This window comes from Myodes glareolus, chromosome 21 (assembly GCF_982192425.1).
Source record: "Myodes glareolus chromosome 21, mMyoGla1.1, whole genome shotgun sequence".
Taxonomy (NCBI): domain Eukaryota; kingdom Metazoa; phylum Chordata; class Mammalia; order Rodentia; family Cricetidae; genus Myodes; species Myodes glareolus.
The window spans coordinates 52,799,809-52,827,706 of NC_142046.1; the positions used below are offsets into that span (position 1 = coordinate 52,799,809).

At 43.7% G+C, this 27,898-nt stretch overlaps 1 protein-coding gene across 3 annotated transcripts; it reads left to right on the top strand.

Moving 5' to 3' along the window:
* Positions 1–1,350: 1,350 nt before the first annotated feature.
* Pdk1 (pyruvate dehydrogenase kinase 1) lies at positions 1,351–27,898 on the top strand. 3 transcript variants are annotated; one of them, XM_048426262.3, is made up of 11 exons: positions 1,352–1,631; positions 3,178–3,319; positions 8,223–8,294; positions 10,932–11,116; positions 11,347–11,436; positions 13,222–13,299; positions 14,705–14,781; positions 16,252–16,350; positions 19,324–19,434; positions 21,427–21,540; positions 24,215–27,898. In XM_048426262.3, exons 1-11 carry the CDS (start codon positions 1,430–1,432, stop codon positions 24,353–24,355), a joined length of 1,311 nt encoding a protein of 436 aa, XP_048282219.2. In that variant the 5' UTR covers positions 1,352–1,429; the 3' UTR covers positions 24,356–27,898. The 3 variants fall into 3 exon arrangements, with proteins under 3 accessions (XP_048282221.2, XP_048282219.2, XP_048282223.1); XM_048426266.3 differs by lacking the exon at positions 1,352–1,631 and adding an exon at positions 1,991–2,142; XM_048426264.3 differs by lacking the exon at positions 19,324–19,434 and having other exon boundaries at positions 1,351–1,631.

Genomic DNA, 27,898 nt, shown 5'->3' on the forward strand with positions numbered 1-27,898 from the left:
CCCCCAACAGTCATAAAATGGTGTATTTATTGATTGTTACACAAGGTTGTTTTGGGGTAAAGTATTTTCTCATACCAAGGTCCCTAATCTAATCTAATCTAATCTAAATGTCTCTCTAAAGGAGAGTATCACACGTCTTCATGACATTATGTATTGTTTGCAGTGCAAAGTAATCCAAGGGCCTCAAGTGTGCCAGAGGGGGTTTGTGGCCAAAGTCATGCAAACCCTTTGCAACACCCCTTCAGAAAACCAATTCTACAAACCGCAGAAAACAATCCCTGTTTGCCACTAAGATCCTTTACTGTTTACCATAATGATTCTTCAAGGCCAAAGTACTTCCAGGAAACAACTATTCATTCTAACGTCTACCCCAGATACAGCAACTCTGCTAAATTCCTACAACACACATCCAGGACAGAGTAATTTTCTTGCACCTAAGACACAGCAAATGTTGGGGTGTCGTATGGGGAAGTAACCGTGGAGAAGACAGAAATGATGTTTGTTTGTTTTTTTAAATGAGGAACTGCAGACTATGCAGTTTTGTGGGATTTAATATTAAATACGCTCTAATCCTATAGTCACTATTTCTAGACATTGAAAAGATGGAGCAGGCACACTGACTTTCAGACAATGAGTTAGCAGAAAGACACAGAGTGGAGAGGTGTTAAGCACTGTACAAAATTGCTTGCAGAAAGTGAGCAAACTGGGCTGCCAAAGCGCTCTTCCGGGGACTGTTGTCGTTGTGATATTTTTTTAGAGCCATATTCCCAAGTTCAACTCTTGTTCCACTATTTGGCAAGGGTGAGCTCTTGTAGCTCTCCGAGTCTTCACACGCTAATTGTGGGACCTGCATGACCCAGGGGCATTTCTGGAACAGGCTCACTGCCGGCGACCCCCGCACGTCTTTGAGTCTTTCGGCTGAGACTGAGAGGGCGGAGAAGTAGGAAAGTGGGCGTGCGAAGGTGTACACCGTAGCGCGAGCCGGACCATAAGATCCGGTTAGCAACCCGCGGGCTTCCTGGGAATTAGCAAAATCTTCACCGAGCCTTGTCTTCTCGAGTGCCAGTCAAAACCCTGGCCAGCCAAGACCCTGGCTGCTCGCTCCAAATGATTTCTGCGGCCCTATCCCTCTAGGCCGAGCTACTTTCCTCTCTTCCCTTTCCCCGCCTCCGTTCTCCTGGGGGTCCGCCCAGAGGGGTGTGGCTTTAGTGAGGGGCGGTGGTTAGCCCTTCCCCTTTTTCCTCTCCCGCCTCCATCCTCTCGGGGCTCCGCCTCCGTGGGCGTGGCCCCAGCGAGGGGGCGGTGGCCGCGGCGCTGACAGCAGCTCCTCGCCCCCGCGGCTGGCCACGTCCCGCACGTAGCGACCGGGCCGGCGGCAGAGAGCGGCAGTCTGGCGCCGGGGGCTCCGGCTCCTCCGGCGGGGCTCGAGATGAGGCTGGCGAGGCTGCTCCGAGGCGGCCCGGGAGTCCGCTGCGCGGTGCCCAGTGCCAGCCGCAGTCTGGCCTCGGGCTCGGCCTCGGGCTCGGCCTCGGGCTCCGGGCCGGAGTCGGAGCGTGGCGTTCCGGGCCAGGTGGACTTCTACGCGCGCTTCTCGCCGTCGCCGCTTTCCATGAAGCAGTTCCTGGACTTCGGTGAGGGCGGCCGGGCCTTGGTGTGCGGGCCCCGTCCTCCCAGACGCACCCCTCCTTCCCCTTGTCGCCTCCCCTGTGTCTTAGGTGCTTCCTTCCTCCCCGGAGGGTGCGCGCTCTGGCAGGCTGGGCACGTAACCGGGGCTTGAGACCAGGGTGTGCGAGAAAAACAAAGCAGGGGCTGCAGCCTGGCGCGCACGTGCGCAGGTGCGCGCTTGGGACCCGGTGTCTTCTGGGGAGCATTGCTCAGGTTCAAGGCCAGAACGCACACAGCTTCGAGGGTGGCGTTCTGCCGAGGCGATATCAGTGCCAGCACAGCGATGATCCTCTAGAGTGGCGTGATGGCAGGAAAACAAGTTACTACTGGCCCAGTTCTTTCCTCGCGAGTGTTTCCACCGAAGAGCAAGTTCGTTTCACGAGCACGTGTAAAGTGCTTGGTCTTGTCAGTGTGTTACAGATTGGAGAAGGAACTGCAGAATTAGGCCTTTGACTTCTCATCAGGAGTAATGCGGGGGTATGCGTAATATATATTCTACCATTGACATCCAAAACTTCTGGAGTAGAAAAAGTTATCTCTGTGTCGTGTTGTCAGAGTATAACATGGTTAAAGGGCATAGGAGATAAGTGGCGTGGCTGGATACTTTATCTTAAAATTGTGGTTTGCAATGTGGCTTCCCTGTGTTTCTTTTTTAAGGGAGTGTGAAGGGCCCCGGTGGTTTTATTTATTTATTTGCTTTTATTTTTAAATGCCTGTACTATAGTGTTCATGGATATTCTATTAAACTTTCGCAAGATGTTTTCCTTAATAATACACCTACTGTTGACAAGATAGTTTCTACTAAAGTTTCATCTGCAAGGTTGAATTAGTTTCAAATGGATTGCTGAAATAAAACTTTAGTTGAAGGGAAGCTGCTTGCCAAGGGATGGATACTCATCAACTATTCTGCCAGACATCTGGATACAAGAGTGGAGAAGTGGGCAGGTGATTTTCCCAGGCATCAGACAACTGAGTAGGTTCTTCTTGATGGTTACTGATGTGGTTCTGGTAGTCTTTGCCTCCTGTTGCCAGAAAACCTTGTCTGTACTAACTCCATCCTGGTGATTCGTATTTGTATCTAGGCAGTCTTGACATACCTGGGTCAAAATTTACCCAGAATCAGGGATCAGAATTTCTAAAGGGTAGCGGCAGTGGGGCATATAGATTGGGCTTTTCTCACCTCTACTCATAGACCTCAAGCCTTAAAACAGACCCACTTAGTTTATCTTCATCCTAAAATGAATAGTAAATGTGAATTATAACAAAGTACCTATGTTGTTGTACTGATCCATTGGAATATCAGGAATCAGAAGGTCATTCTGGGGTCAGGGTTACTTTGTAACTTAGCTCAGCCTTGCCTGGATATATGTTTGCTTCCCAGTCCCTTTCTCTCACTGTGATAATTCTACCATCATGACCTTACCGAGTGACTTTCTCCTTTCCCCTCACTTCCTGGCTCCTGGCAGCTTCTGCCCTTCTACTTACTGCCTTTCCCACTGTGCTTGGTTTCAGGATCAGTAAATGCTTGTGAAAAGACCTCATTTATGTTTCTGCGACAAGAGTTGCCTGTTAGGTTGGCAAATATAATGAAAGAAATAAGTCTCCTTCCAGACAATCTTCTCCGAACTCCATCTGTACAGCTGGTACAAAGTTGGTAAGAGTCCCATCTTGTGTTTGCAGTTTCAGCGGACTTGTGGACTTGGTTCAAGGTTAAAGAAAATACTTTTAACTTACTATTTTCTTTTCTTTTTTTTTTTTTTTGACAGAATCTCAGATAGCTCTGCCTGGCCTGGAACTCATTATGTAGACTAGGGTGTCCTCAAATTCAGAGAAGTCCACTTGTTTCTCTCTTCCAAGTGTTATAGATTAATTTAATTATTTGAGATAGGGTCCTACTATGTAGTCCTGGGTGGCCTGGAACTTTATATAGATCAGGCTGGTCTCAGACTCAAAAATAACTACTTGATTTTTCCTCCCATGTGCTAGGAATGAAGGTTTGTACCACCATGCCCTGCCTGTATGTATGTATGTATGAATGTATGTATGTATGTATGTATGTAAATGTGTGTTTGAGTATAGATGTACCACACATGTGCAGGTTCCTGTGGAGGCCAGAAGAGGGCACAAGATCCCCAGGAACTAGAGTTAAAGGCAGTTATGAACTGCCTTCTGTGGGGGTTCCTACACCCAATCTGCGTCTCTACTAGAGCAGTAAACGCTCCTAACTATTGGGCCACCTCTCTTGCTCTGCACATGCTCTTCAGTAGACTCTTAAGGCAATCGAGGCATTCTGCTCCATGTGCCTTGTCTTCTCAAATCTGTACTTGATTAAAATTCCTTAGCTTTGAGAAAACCAATCACGCCTGCCCAGAAATACTGATACTAAATTTAAGATTTATGTTACGGTCTCTGCAGGAGTGTTATGTTCTAATGAGAAAAATATCTACCATTTGCCGATGGCTGCATACTTACATACATTTCTTTTTATTCTTTTAATCATGCCTGGTAGGTGTGATTCACTCCTTTTACTGGTGAGGAAGCTAAGACACTATATAGTCCTTTGTCCGGGTTTCAAGCCCGCTTTTGTCTGCTGCTGCTGTATCATGGTGTCTTCAGAATAATGACATGTATTCAGGTCTGCATGCATTTTCTCATAAAGCAAGTTTATTTTGCTGAAGTACATCTTTTTCTAAATTTAAAAGGTTAGGGGATGGAGTTGTAGTAGTTGATAGAGCGATTGCTGGCATGCAGTAGGTCCTGACCTCAACCCTGAGCCCTGCAGAAACCAGAGGAAGTGGTGCACACCTGTAACCCCAGCACTCTTGGGACGCGGAGGCAGAAGGATCAAAAGTTCAAGGTCAAGCTTCATCACACAGGAGATTCTGGGCCAGCCTCATCTAAGTGATGTCATGTTTCAAACAGCAAAAATCACAAAAGTTACAGCTCTTATTCTGCTTTTCCTAGCATCTGTGTTAATGAGTTCAGTGTGATGATGCTTACAGCCCACACTGACCACCTTCTCCCTTCTAAAAATAAGTAGAAATTATTGTAATTATATAGATACTGTAATTTCCCCAAAGTGATAAGAAAAGGTTTTTAAATTTAAAAGGTTTTTTTTGTTGTTGTTGTTTTGTTATTGTTGTGTTTTTTTTTTTTTTATGGGTATGGGTGTTTGCCTGGATGTATATCTGTGCACCAAAGGTGTGCCTGGTGCCTATGGAGGCCGGAAGAGGGTATCAGATCCCCTGGACCTGGAATTGCAGGTGGTTGTGAGCTGCAGTGTGGGTGCTAAAAACTGAACCCAGGTCCTTGGAAGGAGCAGCAAGTCTCTTGACCATTGAAGCCATTTCTCTAGTCTGATAATAGAAATTTAAGGATGTACATTTTTTACGTGGTCCACCTGTCTAAATTGTTTATTTTGAGACAGTCTTCCTAACTGCACCTCCCTAGTGCTGGGATGGTAGGCCTATATCACTATAGCCTACTTGTTAATTTTAAAGTGTTATTAACTTTGTTTTAAATTATGTTTTAAACATTGTGTGTGTGTATGTGCGTGTGCACATGTGTGTTTGTGTATGTGTGTGTGTGTGTGTGAGAGAGAGAGAGACAGAGAGAGAGAATGAATGAATATGAGTGAATGAGCCTATGTACTCACATTCCTGTGGAGGTCAGAGAACAACTTGCAAGAGTCAGTTCCCTGCTTTCCCTATACAGGTCCCAGGGATCAGACTTTTTGTTAGGCTTGAGGGCTGGTGCCCTTACCCACTGACCCATCTTCCTGCCCTTGGTCCTTGTTATTTTGGGACACTGTACAGACCAGGCTGACATTGAACTTGCAGAGATTCTCTTGCCTCTACCTCCTTGGTAATGGAGTCACAGGTATATGCTACCATGCCCAGCTAAAAGCCAGTATCTTTTGTTTTTTTTTTTTTTTTTTTGAGACTATTCCTGACTAACATGAAACTCACTACATGCACCAGGCTGACCTTGAACTCTCAGAGATCCTCTTGCCTCTGCCTTTCCGGTGCTGGAATTAAAATTGTGAGCCACCATGCCAGGGTGGAAAATATTAAACAAAAGTTCTGTTTGTATGCATGGACAGAGTCAAGTATTAAGTGGGAAAAAAAATAACTTCAAAACATTTGCCAAATGTGATTAATGAAGTTGCTAATTTTCTATTTGTAGGTGTTCTTGTTCTGGTCCCAGTACCCACACTGGGGGTTTCCCGATTACCTGTAACGCCAGCTGCAAGGAGTCCAACACCTTCTTCTGGACTCTGAGGACCCCTGTTCTCACATGTGCACATACTCCCCTAACTTATGTGTACACATAATTCAAAATAAGTCATTATCAAAAGAAGATAAACAGGAGTATGGAAAGTTGGCTCAGTGATTAGAAGTGTTCATAGCCCTTCCAGAGCACCAAGGTCAGGCCATTCATAACTGCCTGTAACTCCGGCTTCAGGGCATTAGTCAAGCTTGTCTGGCCTCTGAAGGAACACACATATACACACACGCGCGCGTGCACACACACACAGAGTAGAAGAAAAAATAAAGAAACGGAGAATGAGTGCTTCATGCTGGTCCCCGGAGGTTAGTTAGTTCATGTAGTTGAGTGAGAAAGTGGTTTAGAGAGAATCATGGGCTACGCAGGAGACAATTTAATCTTCCAAGGCAGCCTTTCCCGTTCCCTACAGTTCCTCATGAAAACTAGCTTATCCTGCTTTTTGAAACCTGGCTTTGCCTCACAAGGGGCAGAGATTTAAATATCTCCTAAAAATCATTTTTGTCTAAAAGACTTTTTCTTGCCAATGCAGAGAAATTTGAGACTAAAGCAGGGTGGTAGCAATGACAATCGCTGGACCTTGGAATGCAGCAAGACCTTCTGTCATCCACCACGGGGGTTTCCAGGTGTAGAAGGTCCTTTCCTTGCCCCATCCCTGCACAGCGCTTCCAGGCATGCAGGATTCCTGATACCTGAATGGCTGTGGAGGGGTTTTCAGCCCTGGCCCTCTGGTGCCCTTGTGTTTCGCTGTGTGATGCTGAGAAAGTCATTTGAACTTTCTCATTTTGTCTTAAATAAGTGCTCTCCTACCTTGAATTGTTGGGTAAATTAAAAAAAAAAAACAACTTAGATTTTAATTGCTTTTGTGTTTTGTGTATGGTAGATTGTAGGCTTTCAGTAAGTGTAAGTACTTGTAGACTGAGTACAAGTCTACATTTGCAATTTGCAAATTAAGGTTTTAAAAGTACACTTACACTTAAGTTAGTTCTTAGAGCAAGGTGTACCCCTCTTTTTGCTGTGACTAAGACAGGCATGTACCCATGATCACAGTTAGGAGTGACAGTTCTCATGATGAAGTTTTTATAATCTAATATGCGAAGGGATGTAAAAAATTAAAAACTTGCAGGGTTTAGAATGTAAATCTTAAACTCTTAACTCAAATTTGGCCTCCTGATCTGTGTTTGTGTGTGTTGAGGGGCAAATACTGAGCAATTGCTTTACCACCAAACAACACCCTCCAGTCCTTGTCAGTTTGTAGTTGGATTTCTCTTTGGGCTGCCAGGTCACAAATAATGACACGGAGACTTATTAATTATGAAAGCTCAGCCTTAGCTTGGGCTTGTTTTCAACTAGCTCTTATAACTTAATTAATCATTTATATTGACCCACATTCTTACATACTGTACGTCCCGTTCTCTCTGTGTCTTCTGGTAAATCCATGCACCTAGATTCTTCCTTCCAGTGTCTCTCCCTCTGCCTAGAAGTCCCGCCTTTTCTCTCCTGTCTAGCTATTTGGCCATTTAACTCTTTATTAAACCAATCAGAAGGTGCCTTAGGCAGAGACACATCTTTACAGTATAAACACATATTTCATAACATCTGTTTTTCGTTTTTTGTTTTGGGGACAGGGGTTTCACTATTTAGCCCTGGTTGTCCTGGAACTCTCAGTGTAGACCAGACTGGCTTTGAACTCACAGAGGTCTATTTGCTTTCCAAGTGCTGGGGCAAAAGGCATGAGCTACCATGCCTGGCCCTTATTTGTGATTTCAATGGTAAAACTATGCACGCACTTTCTTTAAAGATTTATTAGTATGTGTGTCTCTGTGTGTGTCTGTGTCATGTATATGTCTACATGATTGTATGCCATGTGTGTGAATGCCCATGGAGACCAGAAGAGGGTATTGGGTCACATGGAGCACTGATGATTGTAAGCTGTCCTCTGTAGGTGTTGGGAACTGAACTTGTGTAGTCTGGAAGAGTAGGAAGTGCTCTTAACCACTGAGCCACCTCAAATGCTAATGGGTGTGAAAATCCTATTTCAGGACCAGCATGTAGCTCAGTTGCTAGAGCGCTTGTGCAGCGTGCACTTGACGCAGGGCTTGTGGTATGCCTGGTTGCATTCTACCCCGTCTCAAAAAAGAGAGAGAAAGAAAACAATAATCCTACTTCAACCATAATTTGTAGGAGTATTTTAAATTTAAGACTATAAAATATGAAAAAACCCTTTGTGTTAATTGTACAGTATGAATAAACAGCTCTGATTTGTGTCTTAGGTATATCCAGAGTCTTCAGGAGCTGCTTGGTTTTAAGGACAAAAGTGCTGAAGATGCTAAAACTATTTATGAGTAAGTATAATTGTATGATCCTATTCTGAATACAGATCTTATATGTGTGTGTGTGTGTGTGTATATATATATATATATATATATATATATATATATATATTGTTTATGTTTGTTTTTGTATTTTGAGACAGGGTTTTTCTGTGTAGCCCTGGCTGTCCTGGAACTCATTTTGTAGACCAGGCTGGCCTTAAACTAAAAAAGATCCACCTGCCTCTGCCCTGATTTTGTATTCTTTAAACATTGTATAAAAGTGTAAATGTGATTAGCTCAATTTGCCATTGGCCCACTTTAAGGAGGCGGATTAACATCTTTTACTTACAGCATAGTTACTGTATTCATTTATAGCAACCCACATGGGCTCTGAGGACAGCAAGACAGTATAAACCGCAGAGCTGGCCCCGATGTAAAACACCCCACATCCCTCTTTACTGTAAGAAGAGGCAGTTCAGTGTGATGAGCAGTGACCATCTAGATGTGACCTGCATGCCACCTGGTCTGTTGTCCCGGGGAGGGCGTGCCAGTTCCAAAGGGACAGCCACCCTCTGCTCCCAATGTTCACTGATGTGCGCAGATGCCACCCAGATAATCAAAAAAATTGTTTTTAAAGGAAAGCTTGCAAGTCTGTATTTTCCATGTAAGATCTCTGATTTTGAAACATGGCAACTCCTGGAAATGCTGCTTTTGCTTTATAGAGGAGCTGTGAAAACTAGCTCTGGGTTCCTGCGGTCTGTGGTTTGTAAGATAGCATGAATCCTATGCTCAGTCTCATAGCCCAGACAGCAGAGTTGGTAAACCCAGCTAGTTACTTAAGCAGTTATCCGTCTGTAATGAATGTTATTAGAATATAAAGACCATTGTCCACAGACTCTGTATACTTTTTTTAGACCGTCTTTTAAAAGGGTGGTGCTACCGCAGTTCTCAAACATGTTTTTGGTTTGAAAGTAATATTCATCAAAAGATCACTCTCTGGGTGAGTGATGTCATTTAGTGTTTGAAACAACTCTTCTGAGATGGTGCATTTATCCACAGAGAGAGTTGTGCCTTGGGGTCTAGGAACAAAGCAAAGGTAAGCGTTGGAATATATATAATATATAAATGACAGGAGTAAGAACAGAGCAAAGGTAAATGATGGAATATATATAATATATAAATGGAGGGACTAGCAACAAAGCAAAAAGGAAATGATAGAATATGCTATAAATACTACTGTGGAACCTTTTGAAGACATCCATCATCTATTTTTTTCCCCCTTTGGTGAAGATTTCTCTGTGTTGCAACTCAGGCCGTCCTGGAACTCATTTGTAGATTAGGCTGGCCTTGAACTTGCAGAGATCTGCCTGCCTCTGCCTCCCGAGTACTGGGACTAAAGACGCGCGCCACCTGCATTCTAACAATTATGCTTGTGTGTGCATGTTCATGCATATGCAGGTTCCCGTGCATGTGTGTGGAGGCCAGAGGACCACCTCAGGTGCTAGCCTCTAGAATGCTTGTCATCTGCCTGTTGTGAAATGGGATCTCTTGGCTTAGTCAATTAGGCTGGATTGGTTGGCCAGTGAATTCCAGGAATCCTATCTTTTTCTCCAGCACTGGGATTACAAATGTGTGCCACCATGCTTGGCATTTTTACACAACTTTGTGTGGACTGAACTTGGGTCATTATGCTTATACAACAAGCCCTTTACCGTCTGAACAGTTTTTGTTTTCCGAGACAGGGTCTGATATGTGGCCCATCACTGTGTAGCCCAGCCTGGCTTCTAGTCCACAGTGTTTTGCCTGCTTCAGCCTCTGCCTGGGACTGCAGTTTCCGCTCAACAGCTTTTGTTTTAAAGAGAGAAACAAATAAGGAACGGATTGTAATTTCTGTTGTTGTTTTTGAGGATTTCTTTAAAAAATTGTAATTTGTCTTAATAGCTTGCCTTTGAAATTTATTGCCAACTAAGAATTCCAAAAGTGTTTTAAGTGATGAAAAAAAATCATTGGAGTAAGTTAAATAGTCCTTGGAAAGCACTCCTTTGGAAGTGTGAATCCTCATGGCTAAGTTGGGAGACTGGTTTTGCTATATCACAATTAATACTTCTGTCTTTTATTCCTTAAATTGACAGAAATAAGAAGATAGTATGATTTGAAAACTCTTTTAATCCAACAGTTTTTTTTTTCTCACCTACTTTGTAAACTCAGGGTAGATGAAGTCGGAGTTCTTTTCTCACTTTTCTGTACCTGGTGGTTCCTCTTTCTAAACTCTGGGGAGGAGATCCACAGCCGACCTTTTTGGTTTACCCTTCTTGCCTCACTGTAGAGCCTTTCCCTAGAAGCAAGGGCCCTTTCATTGGCAGCGCTGGCAGGTGTCTCGTCTCTGGCATGCTGGCCTCATTAGTGAGCCTCAGATGCTTAGATAACAGTGGATAAGGGAAACCTGTTCACTGTTCATAGTGGTGTGGCTGCCGTACGGGTGTTTTACTTGGAGATCCTTGTACCTTGTAGATTCGTATATTTTATGATCTGAAATGTATTTAACCAAGTGTGGGAAAACCTTCACTGATGCCTCTTTCTCTGAACTTGGGCTTTTTGTAGCTACAGCTTGTATCTTAAAGTCACTTGTCAAAATATTTGGATGTTTTGACAGAGAGGTTTGTTTAGATTCACAGACACAGTGATAAGGATCAGAAACCGGCACAATGATGTCATTCCAACCATGGCCCAGGGTGTGACTGAATACAAGGAGAGCTTCGGGGTGGATCCCGTCACCAGTCAAAATGTCCAGTACTTTTTGGATCGATTCTACATGAGTCGCATTTCAATTAGAATGTTACTCAACCAACACTGTAAGTGTCTCAAAGTTGAAAGAGGTAGTTAGTTAATGTGTGTAGTCCTCTTAAGTTTTCTTAGACAGTGTCCCTTTAAAGTGAACATCACTGCTATACAAAGAAGGCATTTTATTGACTTTAAAATATCATCTTTATGTGTTAGATAAATGTTCTGCTGTTTGGTACCGTTTAGAGAAACATCGTTTAGATCTGGAAATGTGCTTTCTTTGGCTTTTCACTTTTGATAGCTTTATTGTTTGGTGGAAAAGGAAGCCCATCTCATCGAAAACACATTGGAAGCATAAATCCAAACTGCGATGTAGTCGAAGTTATTAAAGGTAAGTGCATTTGTCTTTTCTAGAAGGATGTGAACGTCACCAGAGTACTGAGTGTCGCCCCTTCCCTTATAACCACTGCTTGTGTCATGAGAGAAAAATGTTAGGAGCAAACACGTTCGGTTTGGAAATCACTTCATGACATGGAATTATGCAGTGTGTAAGGTAGATGACCTCCTGATAGAATTCTCTGTTTGTAAAGTTTGGTGCTGTTAGTAAGTATATTTATCTGTTTTGCTTCAGAAAATTCAAGTCTTTCTCCATCCACCCTTAAAAAGGACCACTGAGATGTCTCAGTGTGTAAAGACACTTGCTGCCAAGTCTTAAAACCTGACTTTGATCCCCAGAATTCCCTAGTTGTAAGGAGAGAACTAACTCCAGGAAGTTGGCTTCCATATGTGCCCCTTGGCGTGCACATACCCACAGATGTACACACACACAGAAAATCAGTATGATAAAATATTCAGGTTCTGACTCTGGCCTGTCTGATTCCCAGTAGGAGGAGTGAAAGTTCATAACAGTTTAATTTGCATCTTACCAAGCATTTTTTATTGAATTCATGTGCATATGCATATTGTATCAGTCTTTTATGGTTTTTGTTGTTTTTAAATTTTCAAAAAAAATTTAAGTGTATGGGTGATTTGCCTAGAGTTTTGTCTTTACATCATGCACATGCCTGGTGCTATTGAAGGCCAGAAGAAGGCATGTGATCTCCTGGGACTAGAATTAATGAGCTGCCTTGTGGATACTGGGGACTGAACCCAGGCCCTCTGCAAAATCAGCCTGTGCTCTTTTTTTTCTCACTTGAGACAGGCTTTCTCTGTGTATCCCCAACTGTCCTGGAACTCACTCTGTAGACCAGGCTGACCTGGAACTCAGAGATCCAGCTGCCTCTGCCTCCTGAGTGCTGAGATTAAAGGCGTTTACCACCATGCCTGGCTAGCACCCTGTGTTCTTACAGTTGAGTCATCTTTTCAGCCCCCGTGTTTGTTGCTTTGAGAAAGTACAGTGCTTCAGACACTTTGCTACAAACTCCCAGTCACATGGACGTAGCCCACAGCTTTGAGTGGCTCTGTAGAATGTAACACAGTGCTATAACCTATCCTTCTTATAATGCACTTAGGTCGTGTGCATTTTTTTCCTTCCTGTTACTCACAGTATCTTAGTGAACATCCTTAAATATATAGTGATTTGCTAGTATAAGGCAGAACTCTTAGAACTGCCAGGTATGGTGGTGCACACCCTTAATCCTAGCACTCAGGAAGCAGGGGCAGGTGGGTCTCCGTGAGTTCAGGGCCAGTCAGGGAATTCGAGATTAGACCAGTTGGGGTTACACATTAAGGCCAACAACAACAAATCCTGAATTAACAACATTTTTGTGTATTTAAATTTTTAATGGTTCCCAAAAAGTATCAAATAATAAAGGTGTCCACTTCCTAAACCCTTACCAACTGTTTTTGAGATGTCTCAAAAACAAACATACAATGTAAATATATATTTAATGTATTAATAATAATCTTTTTAGCCTGCTGTTTTTCTTTTGCTTTGTTTACGGTATGTTTTTTCATGCCGACATTCTTAAGTTTTGTGGTCCTTTTTTTGTCATTATTTTTTCATGGCTCAGAGGGCTTTGTCACACAAAGAGCCTTCCCCTCACTAAGACTGTTAAAGTGTATCTTCTTCTGCAGAGAATTTTAAATTTTCGTTTGTCATTGCTGTTGGCCTCTTGTTGCGTAAGACGGAAGTAAATTTATTTAATGCTTCTTTGTTTTGTTTGATTCACACTAGATGGCTATGAAAATGCTAGGCGGCTTTGTGATTTGTATTATGTTAACTCTCCTGAACTAGAACTTGAAGAACTAAATGGTAAGCCTGCCTGGTGGTGTCTGTCCTCAGTAGTGGGTGTTCTGACGACCAAGGAGCAAGTTGAGATTGGCTCGAACAGTAAAGGACTCTTCCATCGACTTCTTCCCTAAGTGTGGAGGCAGAAGATACACGTGTGCAATGCACACCTCCACTTACAGAATTTAGCTTGATTCTTAGGACAGATATTTTGATGTTTTGTTTTTGCTCTATTTTAAACTGATAATTTTGATTTGTTGCTATTTTTTTTCAGAGATAGTGAGAAAAAGAAATAGTACCAAGAAAATTATATTTAATTTTTGTGTATTCCTCATAGCAAAGTTTACCCTTTTTCTACTTCCTGAATTGTGAGTCAGTTTTTATTGTTGAAGTCAGAGACCTGGTCCCGTGAAAGACAACGGGAGCCGCTGCCCCTCTGTGTGAGAGTCCGGTTCTCTCTAATGGGCTCTGCTTGCCTTTTGATAAAGGGTTCAGGGTTTTGGAAGGAGACCGATGATGATAGTTTAACAAGGAAAACCTCTCCTGGGTTAAGATAATCCCTCAGGAAGGTGATGGGAGGAAATACATTTTAATAGGCTTTAGGCCACATTCTGGATCTCTGAGAGGGGAACAGTGGTAGCTACCCAGTTGAGGTAGAATTGCTTGTGTTTTCCTGCCACTCTAATTATTCGGATGGGTACTACCCAGTAAGAAGAATCACACTTCACAGACAAGAGTTTGGGAGCTTAAGCTCTATGGGCAGTTTCAAGATATCCCATTCATGTTTCTAAGTGGGACGGCAGTTTCAAGATATCCCATTCATGTTTCTAAGTGGGAGGGCAGTTTCAAGATATTCCATTCATGTTTCCAAGTGGGAGGTTTTCAGATGAGACTTTGACTTATTGTTTGAATTAGAGTCCAGTTTCTTATTAGTCAAAATACTCTAAAAGTATGGTGCCTTACCCCTTTGTTCTCCAGAAGTCTTGTTACCTATACCCCTTGAGAAATTATGCTAGCTTTTTAAAAATTTCTTTAATCCAGTGCTGTGGCCATAGAAATGTCTGAAATAAAATAGACAGTGTTCTACCTGGGTGAAACATGTTTTTTTCCTAAGGTGTCCATTTTAGGAAGTATAATCCTGCCTGAAGATTGAATTCTTTTAACCCTGCCTGACATAGAAAGTGTAGGAGGCTGGGTGGCTCTTATTCCGGATTGGATTGAGGAACGGCAGCAGGACCGTTGTTCTTGTCCTATGTGAGTGTGTACAGGGTTCAAACCCTCAGACGGTGAAGAAGAGGTGTGGAATCCCGCCCCCCAGCATAGTACCGTCCTCCATAGCTAATGTCTCCCCACATCACTCCAGTCTGTTCTGAAGGATGCTGTAAGCACATCTCTCTGTACTTTCACATTTTTCTCTTCTGCTCTGTAGCGGTTTCACCAGGACAGACAATACACGTGGTTTATGTACCATCCCATCTCTATCACATGGTGTTTGAACTGTTCAAGGTTTGTAAAATAGTATTGCGTAACCTTTACCAGTCCTTTCTTATCTTAGGAATCTGTTCTAAGACCCATGTTCCTGTGGACTTTCTAGTTCATCAAGATAGGCCATTTCATGTCAGTATCGTGCCGCTTGGCTGGAAGTGAGCCTGTGTCTACACACATGGGTGCCCTCTATACAGAGAGCACATAGACCCCAGAGTCAGACCTGGGGTTGAGTTTTCATTCTGTTGCTTAACATGACTTTGGCCCTCTTTGAATCTAAGGTAATATTCTCCAGGGTAACTTATGAAGATTGGGAAAGGCATGCTAAATGCTCATAATAGCAGAGCATGCGGTTGGTGCTTAATAAAGTTATATACATATTTTCATAAGCCAAAATATTTGGAACAATAATTTCCAACTTTCTACCCTTGAGCCAGCCCCACTTTATATGCCTTTGTTCTGTGTTTTTCTTCAGAAAGAGTTTATATTGGGCTTAGAGAACTAATTGCTGTTTGTAACAGATTCAGAAAACTCAATAAAAGCATGCTGGTTATGTTGAGAATCCAGTCCCTCACCACCGATCCCCACCTGTTAGTCGAAAGAGAGTGGTTGGTAATTGTGTTTGGTTCCTGCAGCTGACCATGACTCTCCTAGCTCAGGCCTGTACCGCCTCCTGCTTTAGCTGCCCAGTCTCCGGCCAGCAGCAGACCAGAGGAGCGGAGAGATGGCTGGCTGTTGGATAACACAAAATATCAGCAGGCCGGCCAGGTGTGGGGGCACACACCTGTAGGTCCATAAGCCCAGCACTTTTGAAGTGGAGGCAGGAAGGGCAGGAGCGCTAGGCCACTCTGAGCTGCATGACAAGACCCGGAAAATCCAAAGGAAAGAAAATAAGAAAGAACAACATACTAAAACACAGAAAGCCAGGAGAGGAAGGGTGGAAGAATGTGCTTTGTTTTGACAAGTTAAGAATTCACCCAATACCTACAGAAATCCATTAATGGCTAAAAAGCAGCTGGCCCTAATGTGTTAGATTGGTGTTTTCCCCTTGAACATTCAGTCATGTAAAGATATACTCTATAAAGCTTTCTATAAGCTGTGACGTGTTTATATAATGCCCACGACAGTGGCTTTTGTCTGGAAACCTGGTTTCACAGAGACACTGCAGTCTCCTCTCCTCAGGTCTGCTCAGTCTTAGCGGCCAGGGCTCTCTTAATTCCGCGTTCAGTCGCAGCTTTCTCTGGCCGCTCTCAGTTCTCCTCCAGCGCCCCGTGCCCTGTTACTATCCATGCCTAGGCAGTGCCGGCCTTGTGTGCCTCACCAGCTTTTAGAAACGGATCAAAACACCTTATGCTGTAAATTCCCTTAGTTTCAAACCAGTGACAAAACTTAAAATTCAAATAATGTACATATGTTTCAAAATTGTAAGTAGTTGCTTTTTTTTTTTTTTTTAAATAAGCTGTGTTTTAATGTAATCCTACTGTATTTCAGAATGCAATGAGGGCAACCATGGAGCACCATGCCGACAAAGGTGTCTACCCCCCGATTCAAGTTCACGTCACACTGGGCGAGGAGGATTTGACCGTGAAGGTAATTTTTTTTTAATGGATGTGTAGGCATACAAAAATAATATAATAAGTTTAATTTCTATAATAGTTAATTTATTCTCAGGGGAAGGAATTTCAGTCAACTAGATAATAAGCACTTTGCTTTGTTTATCTGGCAAACTATAGAATTGTATTTTGAATCTGTTTCTAGTCTGGCCCTTAATCCAGGTGATTCTGGTTGAAGGGACACCTGGAGACAGACTTTGTTCGGGGCCAGTCTCAAACGCTGCGCACTTTCTGTGTGACGGAGCGTTAATCTCACTTCCGTTTCGAGAAGTTCTTTTCATCTGCTTGATTTCGTGTCACCGCCACCTCCTAGGAGCACGTGTGCTTTTACTTTATCGTTGTGGAAACTTAAGGGTCAGAGATGAGCTTAGGGTCACACGGAGTCAAAGCCACAGGCCCTGAGAGCCAGCCGTCTGGTCCTCTGCTCAGCCTTCCTGCCTACCTGCTCAGATAGTGCAGTTTGCTTAGATTAGTTTGCTTCATTTTATAATCAGCTGACATACCAGAGTGTACAAGTCAGCTGTTTGTGCTGGCTGCCCGCAGCGCGTCTTAGCTGTTCTGGACTGACTTCTGAGGAGTGTTCAGGCATTGCCAGTTCTGAGGATTTTACACCGTAAATAGCGCACACCGGCTTTCTGCGCTGGCTGGTAGAGGCGTTAGCTCTCTCGGATGTAGCTGTAGAACACTTCTGCCTTCCCTACTCAGCCCCAAGCGCCTGCGGTAGGACCACCAGGCACCTACAGAACTCTGAAGATAATTGTGTGCAGCCTGTAATTCCATGGATGAAATCAACACTGGAAAAAATGCAAATCATTATTTTCATAGTTCTCATTTATATGCCCCCCACGTGCCATTCGCTCTCCATCCTTAAAATGCAGTTTCTCAGGGCAAGGTAGTCTGAAAAACCACTGTTTTACACAACATGAAGTAACTTAGTGCAGTGTTTGGGCTGATCTCAGTTCGGTATGGTTGATAGCTTAGGCCTTCTGAAGGCTTTCTTGGATGATGGCTTAGCACTCAGATTATGGTCTTCTAGATTCCCAGGGTTGGAGTTTGCAAAGCCCCATGGCTGTCTTACTCCCTCACTGTCTTCTAAACTCTTTGGCTAGCCTGTTACTTGTTCTAGCTTACCCACGTCGTCAAAGCCCTCCGAGTATTCCATGACTTCTAATTGTTCCTGACAACTGTCTCCAATGGGACCAGAGAGACTAATAGTGGCAGGGTGCTGGGGAGTTTAGTCAGAGCAAATAAAGGCTGTCAGTGGCTGGATTCATACTACTGGCCTGTCAATGGCCTGTCAGTGGGTGGGGCAAGGAGCGGGGCTAAATGCATTCCCAGACCTCACAGAGCTGCTGCTGTCAGGGGCGGGCGGGGAGCAGGGCTAGATGGGCGGAGCGGGGCTAGATGAGAGCAATCCCAGAGCACACAGAGCTGCTGCTACCAGGGGCAGGGCGGGGCGGGACGGGGCGGGGCGGGGCGGGGCGGGGCGGGAGCAGGGCTAGATGGGCGGAGCGGGGCTAGATGAGAGCAATCCCAGACCACATGGAGCTGCTGGTGTTCAGTGCTTCTCTTGGACAAGTGCCTCTCCATTGGTTCATTTTCAAGGTCCTGATCCTGACAAAGTTTTGAATTTTGCATTTTTCTTGGTACTATGTTGGAAGAGTTTGGGGGTCTGTCCTTTGCTGTTTTTTCAGAAGACATCCAGGTTATTCCCTCTGAGAACAACCTGGTTCAGAAGGTTTGCAGCAGTTCCTCTTTCTTCATATGTTTCTTTTTGGGCATCTGGTTTTGTTTTCACTGAGGCTCCTAGATCTTTGTATGGATTGTGTTCTGGAATTCCCTGTGATTGGAGTCTCTGTGAACCTTTGTTTTCTCTGGGATCTCTGGCCTCATTCGTCTTATTTTCTTCCCCTGTTGCTGTGATAAAATCTGCTGGGAAAAGCAACTTGAAAGAGAAAGGGTTTGTTTTGGCTCATGGTCAAAGGGTACAGTCCATAGAACTGGGGAAGACATGGTAGAGGGGCTGCAGGTACCGGGCCACAACGTCCATAGTCAAAGGGTACAGTCCATCGAACTGGGGGGGACATGGTAGAGGGGCTGCAGGTACCGGGCCACAGCGTCCATAGTCAAAGGGTACTGTCCATCGCATTGGGGAAGGCGTGGCGGAGGAGCTGCAGGTACCGGGCCACAGCGTCCATAGTCATGAAATAGCTGTGATTCACCTGGTACTCAGCTATCCTCTTCCTTTGTGGGCCGGCAAAATTAAAATTATAATTTATTTACCTCTACCCCCTCCCATGGTCCCCATGCTCCCAATTTATTTACTCAGAAGAACTTATCTTTTTCTACTTTCCATGTAGATTAGATCCATGTATGTCTCTCTTAGGGTCCTCTTTGTTGTCTAGGTTCTCTGGATTGTGAATTGTAGGCTGGTTTTTCTTTGCTTTATTTCTAAAAGCCACTTATGACTGAGTGCATATGATATCTGTCTTTCTGGGTCTGGGTTACCTCATTCAGTATGTTTTCTTGATCCATCCATTTGCCTGCAAATTTCAAGATGTCATTATTTTTTTCCCCTGTGTAGTACTCCATTGTGTAAATATGCTTGCCACATTTTCTTTATCCATCCTTTGGTCAAGGGGCATTTAGGTTGCTTCCAGGTTTCCTTGTGGTATCTTTTGTGTACTTTGCATACTTTAGTTTCTTAGGGGATAAACTTAGGAGATGGCATTGCTGTGTAACGTGTCCTTGTCTTTTTTATTTATTTTTATCCTGGTTATCATATTGCCCACCAGGACGTATTAACCTTGTGTTAGCTGCAGCGTTGAGGGCAGTGTTTGCTCTTGCAACCTGGATTGTGGCTTCCGAAAGCAGCCTTCTCCCCGAAGCACCTGAGTCGTGACGCTGCCGTGTGTGGGGCTTGCTCACAGTGTGATCTTTCTCCTCTCAGATGAGTGACCGGGGAGGTGGTGTTCCCCTTAGGAAGATTGACAGACTCTTCAACTACATGTACTCGACTGCACCCCGGCCTCGTGTTGAGACGTCCCGTGCAGTGCCGCTGGTACGTGAGGCAGGAAGGCTGTGAGTCCAGCAGCCATCATCGGACTGTGGCTTCTCCAAAACCAGTCAAGCCGATTTCAGAGGAGCTCACAGGGAAGGAAAAGGCTTTGAAACTTCAGAGACAAACACTTCTGTCTAAATCTAAACAGCCCTGGGATTAGTTTTTTAATTAAAATAGGCACAAGACAGATGATAGTTTTAAGAATTTTTTTCCCTGGTACTCTTAGTAGTGACGTCACAGCAGTTTCTCTATGGTAAACCATGTGACAGTGGATTTCAATATGAAGATTAAACTAGGGATTGTAGTAATAGTTGATTTTTTGATATTTTAACATCATCGACTTTTTGATATTTACCCTGAAGTATTCATATTTAGAAAGACCTCATTATGAGGCACAGGGTGACCTTGAGTTCTCAGGGAGCTGCCCGCCTTTGCCGCCAGTGTTCTGGGGTTAAAGTCTTGTGCCACCATGCCCACCCAGTGTTTTACATTTTTTTTAAACATTTATTTTTATGATTGTATGTGTATGAATGTTTTGGTTGCATGTATGTAAGCGCACCAATGTACAGCACCTACAGAGACCAGGAAAGGGTGTTAAATCCCCTGGAACCGGAGTTACGCATGGCTGTTAGTCACTCGGTGGGGACTGGGAACCAAACTTAGATCACCCTTGACTGCTGAGTTGTCTCCCCTGCATTCAGGGTTTAATCTTTTAATTCTACTGGTCTGACCCTCAAGTTATAGTTGTTTAGGTGCTGTTTGCTCTCAGAGGCTCCCCCTTGAACAAGTGCCCTACCAGGGAAGAAGTGGGGGTGGCTGCCCTGACTTCCCGGGCTGTCCTCTGGCTCCTCAGTGCAGGACCCTCCGAGAGCTGAAAACTCGGTTGCAGCTCAGCCCGGTGCAGGGAGGAAGTTGGAACTTGGGTAGTTGACGTGGGACACACACACACACAGAGTTTAGGATATAAAATAATTAGAACTAGTGGGACGGCTCAGGGGAAACACGCTTGCCTTACCACCCTGATGACATCGTTTGGTCCCCAGATCCCATGTGGCAGGAGAGAGCCAACTCCTGGAAGTTGTCCTTGCCACCACACATACAACATTGTGCACACATGCCTGCACTCACAAACACACAATAATAATAATATAAAAATAATCAGCGGGAGAAGAGGCCAGAGCCTCTGCGTGTTGTTGGTGCAGTGACTCTTCTGTTCACACACACACTGAAGAGCGGCCCACTGTGAGGAACGCCATTGAAGGCGTGGTGTGGAGATGGAAGCCATTTAACTTTCCCAAGTGTTTGTGGATTTTATCCAGGTAAAGAAGGACCAGATACTGGAAACGGGTTGAACAAAGACCCAGGAGTCCTGTGTTTAGGGAACTGAGGGTGGGAGGTTGGTTCCACTAGGCAGGAGAGCAGGAGCCAGAGACCTGCTCTTGTCTCAGAAGCTTTCCTGAAGCTTGGCTTTTTGTCTCTAGGGCGGGGTGGGTGGTGGAGCAGTGGCTTGCTTTGAAGACTCTGGAGTAGGGAAGTGATCTGTCGGTGAGAATTAAGAAAGTGGACTGTTGTAGATTGTCTCCAGGTTCAGAACAAAGGCTGGTCATCCATGGTGTGAAGTTCTGAGCTTCCTGTCTATTAAAGCTGCGGCAAGGCTTTTCCTTGTCTGGCTCCTAAACAAAGTGGTGTGCTTTGTATACAATTGCCGAGAGCTGTATTGGGGAGCCTTGGAGCATGACGGCAAAGAAAAAGCAATGTGCCTTATCCAGACTACCACAGTCATTTTATAGATGAGTAAGGGGCTTTAGGCCCAGAATTGATGCACTAATGGGCTTAGCCTAACTCCAGCTTAATCCTTCCATGTGATTGAGTTTTACAAGCTCTCTTGGATGCGTAGGTTGATGGGTCTGCAGTACTTGGTAGCATTGTCTTAGTTAGAAAAGTGTTTAAAGATGTGGGGCTCTGAACAGAACTTTGTTTTTCATTGAACAGGCTGGATTTGGTTATGGATTGCCCATCTCACGCCTCTATGCACAATACTTCCAGGGAGACCTAAAGCTGTATTCCTTGGAGGGCTACGGGACTGATGCTGTTATTTATATTAAGGTAATAACTGAAGGTTCCCGGTTGAACTGAAATATGTGTGTGTGTGTGTGTGTGTGTGTGTGTGTATTTAATTTTACATGTATGTCTATGCACAGTGTATTGCCTAGTATCCTCAGAAACCAGAAGAGGGCATTGGATCCCCTCAAACATGAATGATAAGATAATTGTGAGCCACCGCGTAGGTGCTGGGAACTTAACCTGGGTCTTCTCTAAGAGCAACCAGTGCTCTGGACAACTGAGCCATCTCTTCAGCCCCTTGCCCATTTATTTTTAATGGTAAGAAAAGGTGCCAATGGAAAAGTATAACTCATACTAGCTACTAAATGTAGTGATAGTTACATGGTTATGCACTCATTTGAGTAGCTGAGGGCAGTAGGGAAAGAAATAGAAAATTAGGTTAAAGTAGAAAATCCTGAGTGTAAAAGAAAGATCCTGGATTCACTTGACAGCTTGGTAAAAAAGGGAAAAAGGTGAATTTAGTTTTAATGTGAAACATATGACCAGTCATTGATCTGCTTTTTAAAAAACAAAAGCCCACATTTGTTTGTTTGCTTGTTACATGTGTGTTCATGAGTTTGTGCATGTGTGGTAGTCAAAGGACAGCTTTCCGGAACTAGTTCTTCCCTCTCACCATGTGGTCACTGGGCTTGGTGACAGCCGCCTTTCACTGCTAAGCCTATTTTGCAAGCAATAATAGCACCCAGACTTCGTGTGTGTGAACCCATGGCTTACACATGTTGGGCTAGTGCTTCCCATCTTCCAGTACATAATTATCCCTTTTCTAATAAAAACACTTATTTTTAATTTAAGTGCATGAGTGTATTGCCTGCTTGTATGTGGACCACATATGTGTCTGGTGCTCACAGAGAAGACAGCATCAGATCCGCTAGAACCAGAATTACAGATGATTGTGGGCCACTATGTATGTGCTGGGAATAAACCCCGGTCTTCTGCAAGAGCAGCAAATGCTCTTGATGGCTGAGCCATCTCCCCAGCCACCTAAACTATTTACAGTGTGTTGTATGGGGGTACACATGTGTGGGAGTCAGAGGGCAATGCTGGAGTTCCTTCCTCTGACCATGTGGGTCTTGAAGAGTAAATTCAGTTCTTTAGCTTGATGACAAGCATCTTTTCCTGCTTGAACCATGCATACACCCAAATAAATAAATAGTAATACTTTAAAAGCACTGATTACCTAGTTGGTGCGCTAGTTTCTTGTTCTGGCCACTAGATGGCACCCGCTTTATAGGCTATGCTTCAAAGTGTTGTGACAAAGTTAGCCTGAAGAGACTAAGTGTTTTATAACCATGTTATTCTTCAGCATGTCTTGGTGAGGAACTTAAATATGACAATATTCGTGTAGTATTTTTATTTAAGTAACATTTGTTTCATTTATTTTACAAACCACCCACAGTTCCCTCCCTCCTCTTCTCCCAGTTCCCCCTACCCCCCAGTGCAGTCTTTTTAACACTAAACGGAGCATTCTGATAGATGTCTAGACTATTTAGAGCACAGAGATGGAAGGTTTTTCTATTTGGGAAAACCTAGAATACAAGCGTTGTAATGGGGTCATCACACCTGGTCCCCTTAAAGACCTTATTCAACATCATCAGGAGGAAATTCCTAGTTCTGGATTGTCAACATCTTGGAACACCAGTGGCCTGTTGTCAGAATTCTGGAAATTCCTGCTGTGAAGACAATAATAGAAAGTGTCGTCATCACTGTGTCCACTGTTTACAGAAAGCTGTAGAACAGTGAGCGAATGGTTGTGTACTGGAGACAGAAATTCATTTTCAGTGACCAAAACTGACTCTAAGGGCAGGAGAAGCAAACACGGTATCCGGATTGCAATGTTGCTCAGTGACAGAGTGCTTGCTTCACCTACCCTGTGTTCAGTCTCCAGCACAGGGTACAGGGAGGGGAAGACATGAGGTCTAAGCAAGGACCAAGCTCTGTTCACGTAAAAGCCAAGACGTCTTAACTTCAGCTTGATATTTATTGATGGTAATATTGGTATGTCCCGTTTTTAATTTTTTAAAAGATTGTTTTATGTGTATGAGTGTTTGCCTGCATGTATGTCTGAGCACCCCATGCCTGTTTAATGTGGGTGGTGCTCAGAAGAGTGCATTAGTTTCTTTGGAGTCACAGATGGTGGTGAGCCACCTTGTGGGTGCTGGGACTGTACCCGGGCCCTCTGCAAGAACAAGTGCTCTTAACCCCTGAGCCGTCTCCGTCCCTGTGTGTTAATGTTTTCAGTAACACACTGCTATCCAGTGAGGAAGATTGGGTTTCTCATTCAATCTGTATGCACACATGAGGGTGGATACCTGAATTTAGGCTCTTACACTTAGCCAGCTTCTTGAGCAGCTGACTCCTGGCTGGGTGTGCACTTTGTACGAGGTGTCTGTTCTGTCTTGGGAAATGTTTCCAGGCTGGCTGGTTGGGGGGGTGACTGAAACATCAAATCCAGCCACTGTGCTATTGGTGCCACAAATGTAGTAAATAGCATGTTTCAAATATGTCCGCCCTGAAGACGATGTGTGATTAGAAATTAGTTGATAAGATGCCAGTAGAATGCTATGTACCTGTAGTTATTGTTCGCCACCGTATATTATCTCAGAAAATGAATTATTAAAAGTGGCCAACTTAGAGGACTTCTTCTTTTCAACTCCAGGCTCTGTCAACAGAATCCATCGAGAGACTCCCTGTGTATAATAAAGCTGCCTGGAAGCATTACAGAACCAACCATGAGGCTGACGACTGGTGTGTCCCCAGCAGAGAGCCCAAAGACATGACCACATTCCGAAGCTCTTAGGTGCATGTGGGACGGCTGGAAAATCCAAATGTGGCTTATGCTGAGTTTGGAAGAGATGTGTTTAGAGCCACATTGTACCAAATATGTCACGTGTGATTTTCACAGTTCACGTTTGCTAAAGCTCCTGAAGGATCAATTACACCAACTTTATTCTGACATGTTTGGTTAATTGGACATATTTTTAAACACTCATAGTTTTGGTCAACTTCCCTCTGTGCGGTAGACGTATGGAGTGTGAAGTCTCTGGGTTTCTGTAGGAAGTTGACGATTTTTTTTTTTCAAGTTTTCATTTATGTCTGCTAGAAACATCTAAAGGATGCGGAGTAGCTGGTTAGCCACCTGCTTTGGAGCTCTGTCATCTGTTAGTGGTAACACCTAATCAGATGGTTTTCTCATCCCCCATGAAAGCAGAACACAGTGGTACCAGTAGGACCTTTCAGCGCCTACATGCATTGTCCACTGCAATTAACTGATCACGGCATAGTTTTATTGCAGTGCATGGTAATGACTGGTTCCTCACAGAGCTAAGTCCAGAATCATGGGTAGTGGGCTCAGGATCAGTGCAAGGGTTTCCTTTGAAAACAGTGTCTTGCTGCGTAGCCCTAGCTGGCCTTGAACAGAATGCCCTTCCTTAGCCTCCTGAGCGCTGCAACAAGAAGGGTGTGTCTGGCTTATAAGAGAAATGTTTATTTCCCAAGCAAGCAAAGTAGCAGAGAATAAACTAGGGCGAAGGCACCAGTGTCCGACTGAACCCACGGACTGTTGAGATTATCTGACGGAGCTTCTGAAGAACTGGCTTCTCTGGGTCCTGTCCCAGGCATCCAGAGGCTGAAGGCCAGAGATGAGTTTCTCCAATTAGGTGAGGCTCATGGCAGGCCTGGCTAAAACCACACTTCAGAGTGAATAATGACACCACTGCTGTTGTCAAAGTGACAGAATGGATCGGGAACCTTTGGTTTCCTGTTTCCAGGTCAGATTGCTAGACTTTAGGGGACATAATCCGAACCTCAGGCCTGGTACAATTGAAAGCAGAATCAGGAACAGGGAGACAAGGATGACCCCAGTCACTTTGGTTTTAAGTGGTGACTACAGACACGTATATTGTTCAAAAAGTGCCCAGATTTTTTTGTTTTGTTTTTTAATCAGAGAAAAGTCAGCTTAGATTGGCTACAAAAATCCTTCTCATCTGTGTGGTCATTTAAGGTTTGCAATTGCTTTGAGATATTAGGACGTTATTTGTGTCACAACACAGAGCCGTGGAGCAGGTAGTGACACCTTTGTTCTCACTCAGAGTGACCCGAAGTCACACAGAATTGGAGCCCCAGCCTGAGCTATCCCTGCTCATCGCAGTCTTACTGGATCTGTTGAGTGATGAGGAAATACTTTGAGAATGTGCTTTCCCACCTAGACAGGAGGGATTTGGGGGTTTGGTTTGGAAAATGCTGTGACAGGGTTTATCAAATTTTACTGTGTCCCATAAATATATACAATTTAATACAAAAGCCAAATCATGCAACATGGCACAAAAGAGGATTTTTTTACCAAACAATAGAAATGTTGTAGATTGAGGATGCTCCAGGATGGTCGGCCCAGAACCCTCATGGTCCAGGGCTTAGCTAATAAGACCAAATGCTGGAAAAGACACACCTCCTAGTGTTTCTAATTGAGGACTTTGTAAGAAATAGAATGCGTTCCTGAGTGATGTTTACTCCATGTATTACACTTACTAGCTTTAAATTACATTTTCCTGCAACGCTGAAGTATTTTTGGAATCTTTTGTACAACTGTCAATAAACGTACTATTTTTACTTGTGAAATACTTTTCCCTCTCCAAGGAATTAAAAAGTTTCCCCTCTGACTTAAGAGCTAAGAAATGTTTTCAGACAAGAAGTAGAATTATTTTACTTCAGCCCCCTTTTAAAGCGTAGCACCTTTTTGCTTTGTTGTCGTGGTGATGGATGGAAAATCATGTGTGGAAATGTTCTGGGGAGGGGGTCCTTTCTCAGACTGGCTTTTAAAGATACCTAAAAGGCTTTTAGATTCTTAAGGTGAGCTGTTTTGTTCGCTTGCATTAATTTTATGTGGTATAGATATAAAAATAGATTGATAGTCGGGGAGTTGATAGCAAGGGGTTTTTATAACCTAGGAAGTTAATGAGTGTGCCAGTGCTTTGTAGGAAAGGGATTGTAAGAATATTCCACACTGAAGTTTAAAATGCTACTTGGTTTCCATGTCTTTATATTTAAAAATGGTCAGTGTCTTCCACTGCAAAGTTTCTACATGGAGATAGCGAAGCAGAATTTTACTGTATTTTAAGAGACTTTCCCAGTGACAGTGAGCGGAAAACTTGGATCAGCTCTTTTTAAAATAATTTTGAGTCACTTACGGGATACACCCATGTCTTCTAAAGAGTGATCTCTCTCATCATCAAGGCTCAACATTCTATAAACATCCCAGAAATTGTAGGTCGGTGTCAGCACACCGACTCGGCAGGTAAAAGCAGTGGCCACCAAGCCTGGCAACCTAGTTCTTTTCTCAGAACACACCTGGTGAAGTAGAGAACCAACTAATCCATCATCTGTCTTCTGCATGTGTGCGGCAAGTGGGCATCCCCTGTACATACTACACAAAATAAAATGAAACCAGTGGTAGCCAGGTGTCTTATCCTCTCTTAACTATCTCTAATAGTCAAGAGGTGTTTGAGGCAGGTCTCCACTGTGTATGGTTTAGTGGGGAAGCAGGTAGTTGAGTTTGTGTGGTTCGAGTTACTCTAGGCTTTTGTTATCTAATACCCTGCCAATGATTGACTTTTACTGCATCGATGGAAAACTGATGTAAAATTTGAAAAGCTATATAAATAAATCCGAGTAACTTTCCACAGTACAAACGATTGTAGAAAAGGGCTTAATTTAACCAGCACTACTTTCTACCTAGTACTAATGGAGTGTCTAAACTCTCAGAGTCAAGACAGATCACATCCTATTCCTCACAGACAGCATGGGAGCACATCTTCCTCTCTGTTAAAATCAGTAAGTTCCAGCCAGCATGGTGGCACACGTGTAAGGGATCTATCTCTTTAGTGTGAGCCAGCCTGGTCAGCCGAGGGAGTTCATGCCAGTCAACTCTACATAGTCCCTGTGGTTTTTGTATGTTTTAAAATCAACAAGGTCCAGAGCAAATTACAGAGGGAGGGGAAAGAGTTGTGTGGCTCTGAGAATGCCAATTAGGGAGGAACCCCAGCCGATAAACTTTGAGTTTCATCAGTTTTACAAGGAAATGTGAAGCTTCAGAGGATAGATGGCCAGGTTGAATTTGGTTGTTTTTACTGGTGGACCGTCTCATTATTTGATTAACTTCTGGTCTCAATACTAATAATTTTCTCAAAGTCTAACCCAAGACACTCAAAGAATAATGCTTTGTGAAGGTTTTTTAATGTCAGAAATGAATGCATTCCTATTTTACTTAGTCCTGGCATTTGCAAACTGCCATTCATACCATTTGTCTACTTTTGTGTTTGGAAAGAATTAAACATTTTACTGCCCA

Coding starts and splice junctions, on each gene's coding strand:
- Pdk1 (XM_048426262.3), top strand. CDS start 1,430: ATGAGGCTGGCGAGGCTGCTCCGAGGCGGCCCGGGAGTCCGCTGCGCG. Junction 19,435..21,426: donor CGTCCCGTGCAGTGCCGCTG/GTACGTGAGGCA, acceptor TTCATTGAACAG/GCTGGATTTGGTTATGGATT. Junction 21,541..24,214: donor ATGCTGTTATTTATATTAAG/GTAATAACTGAA, acceptor TTTCAACTCCAG/GCTCTGTCAACAGAATCCAT.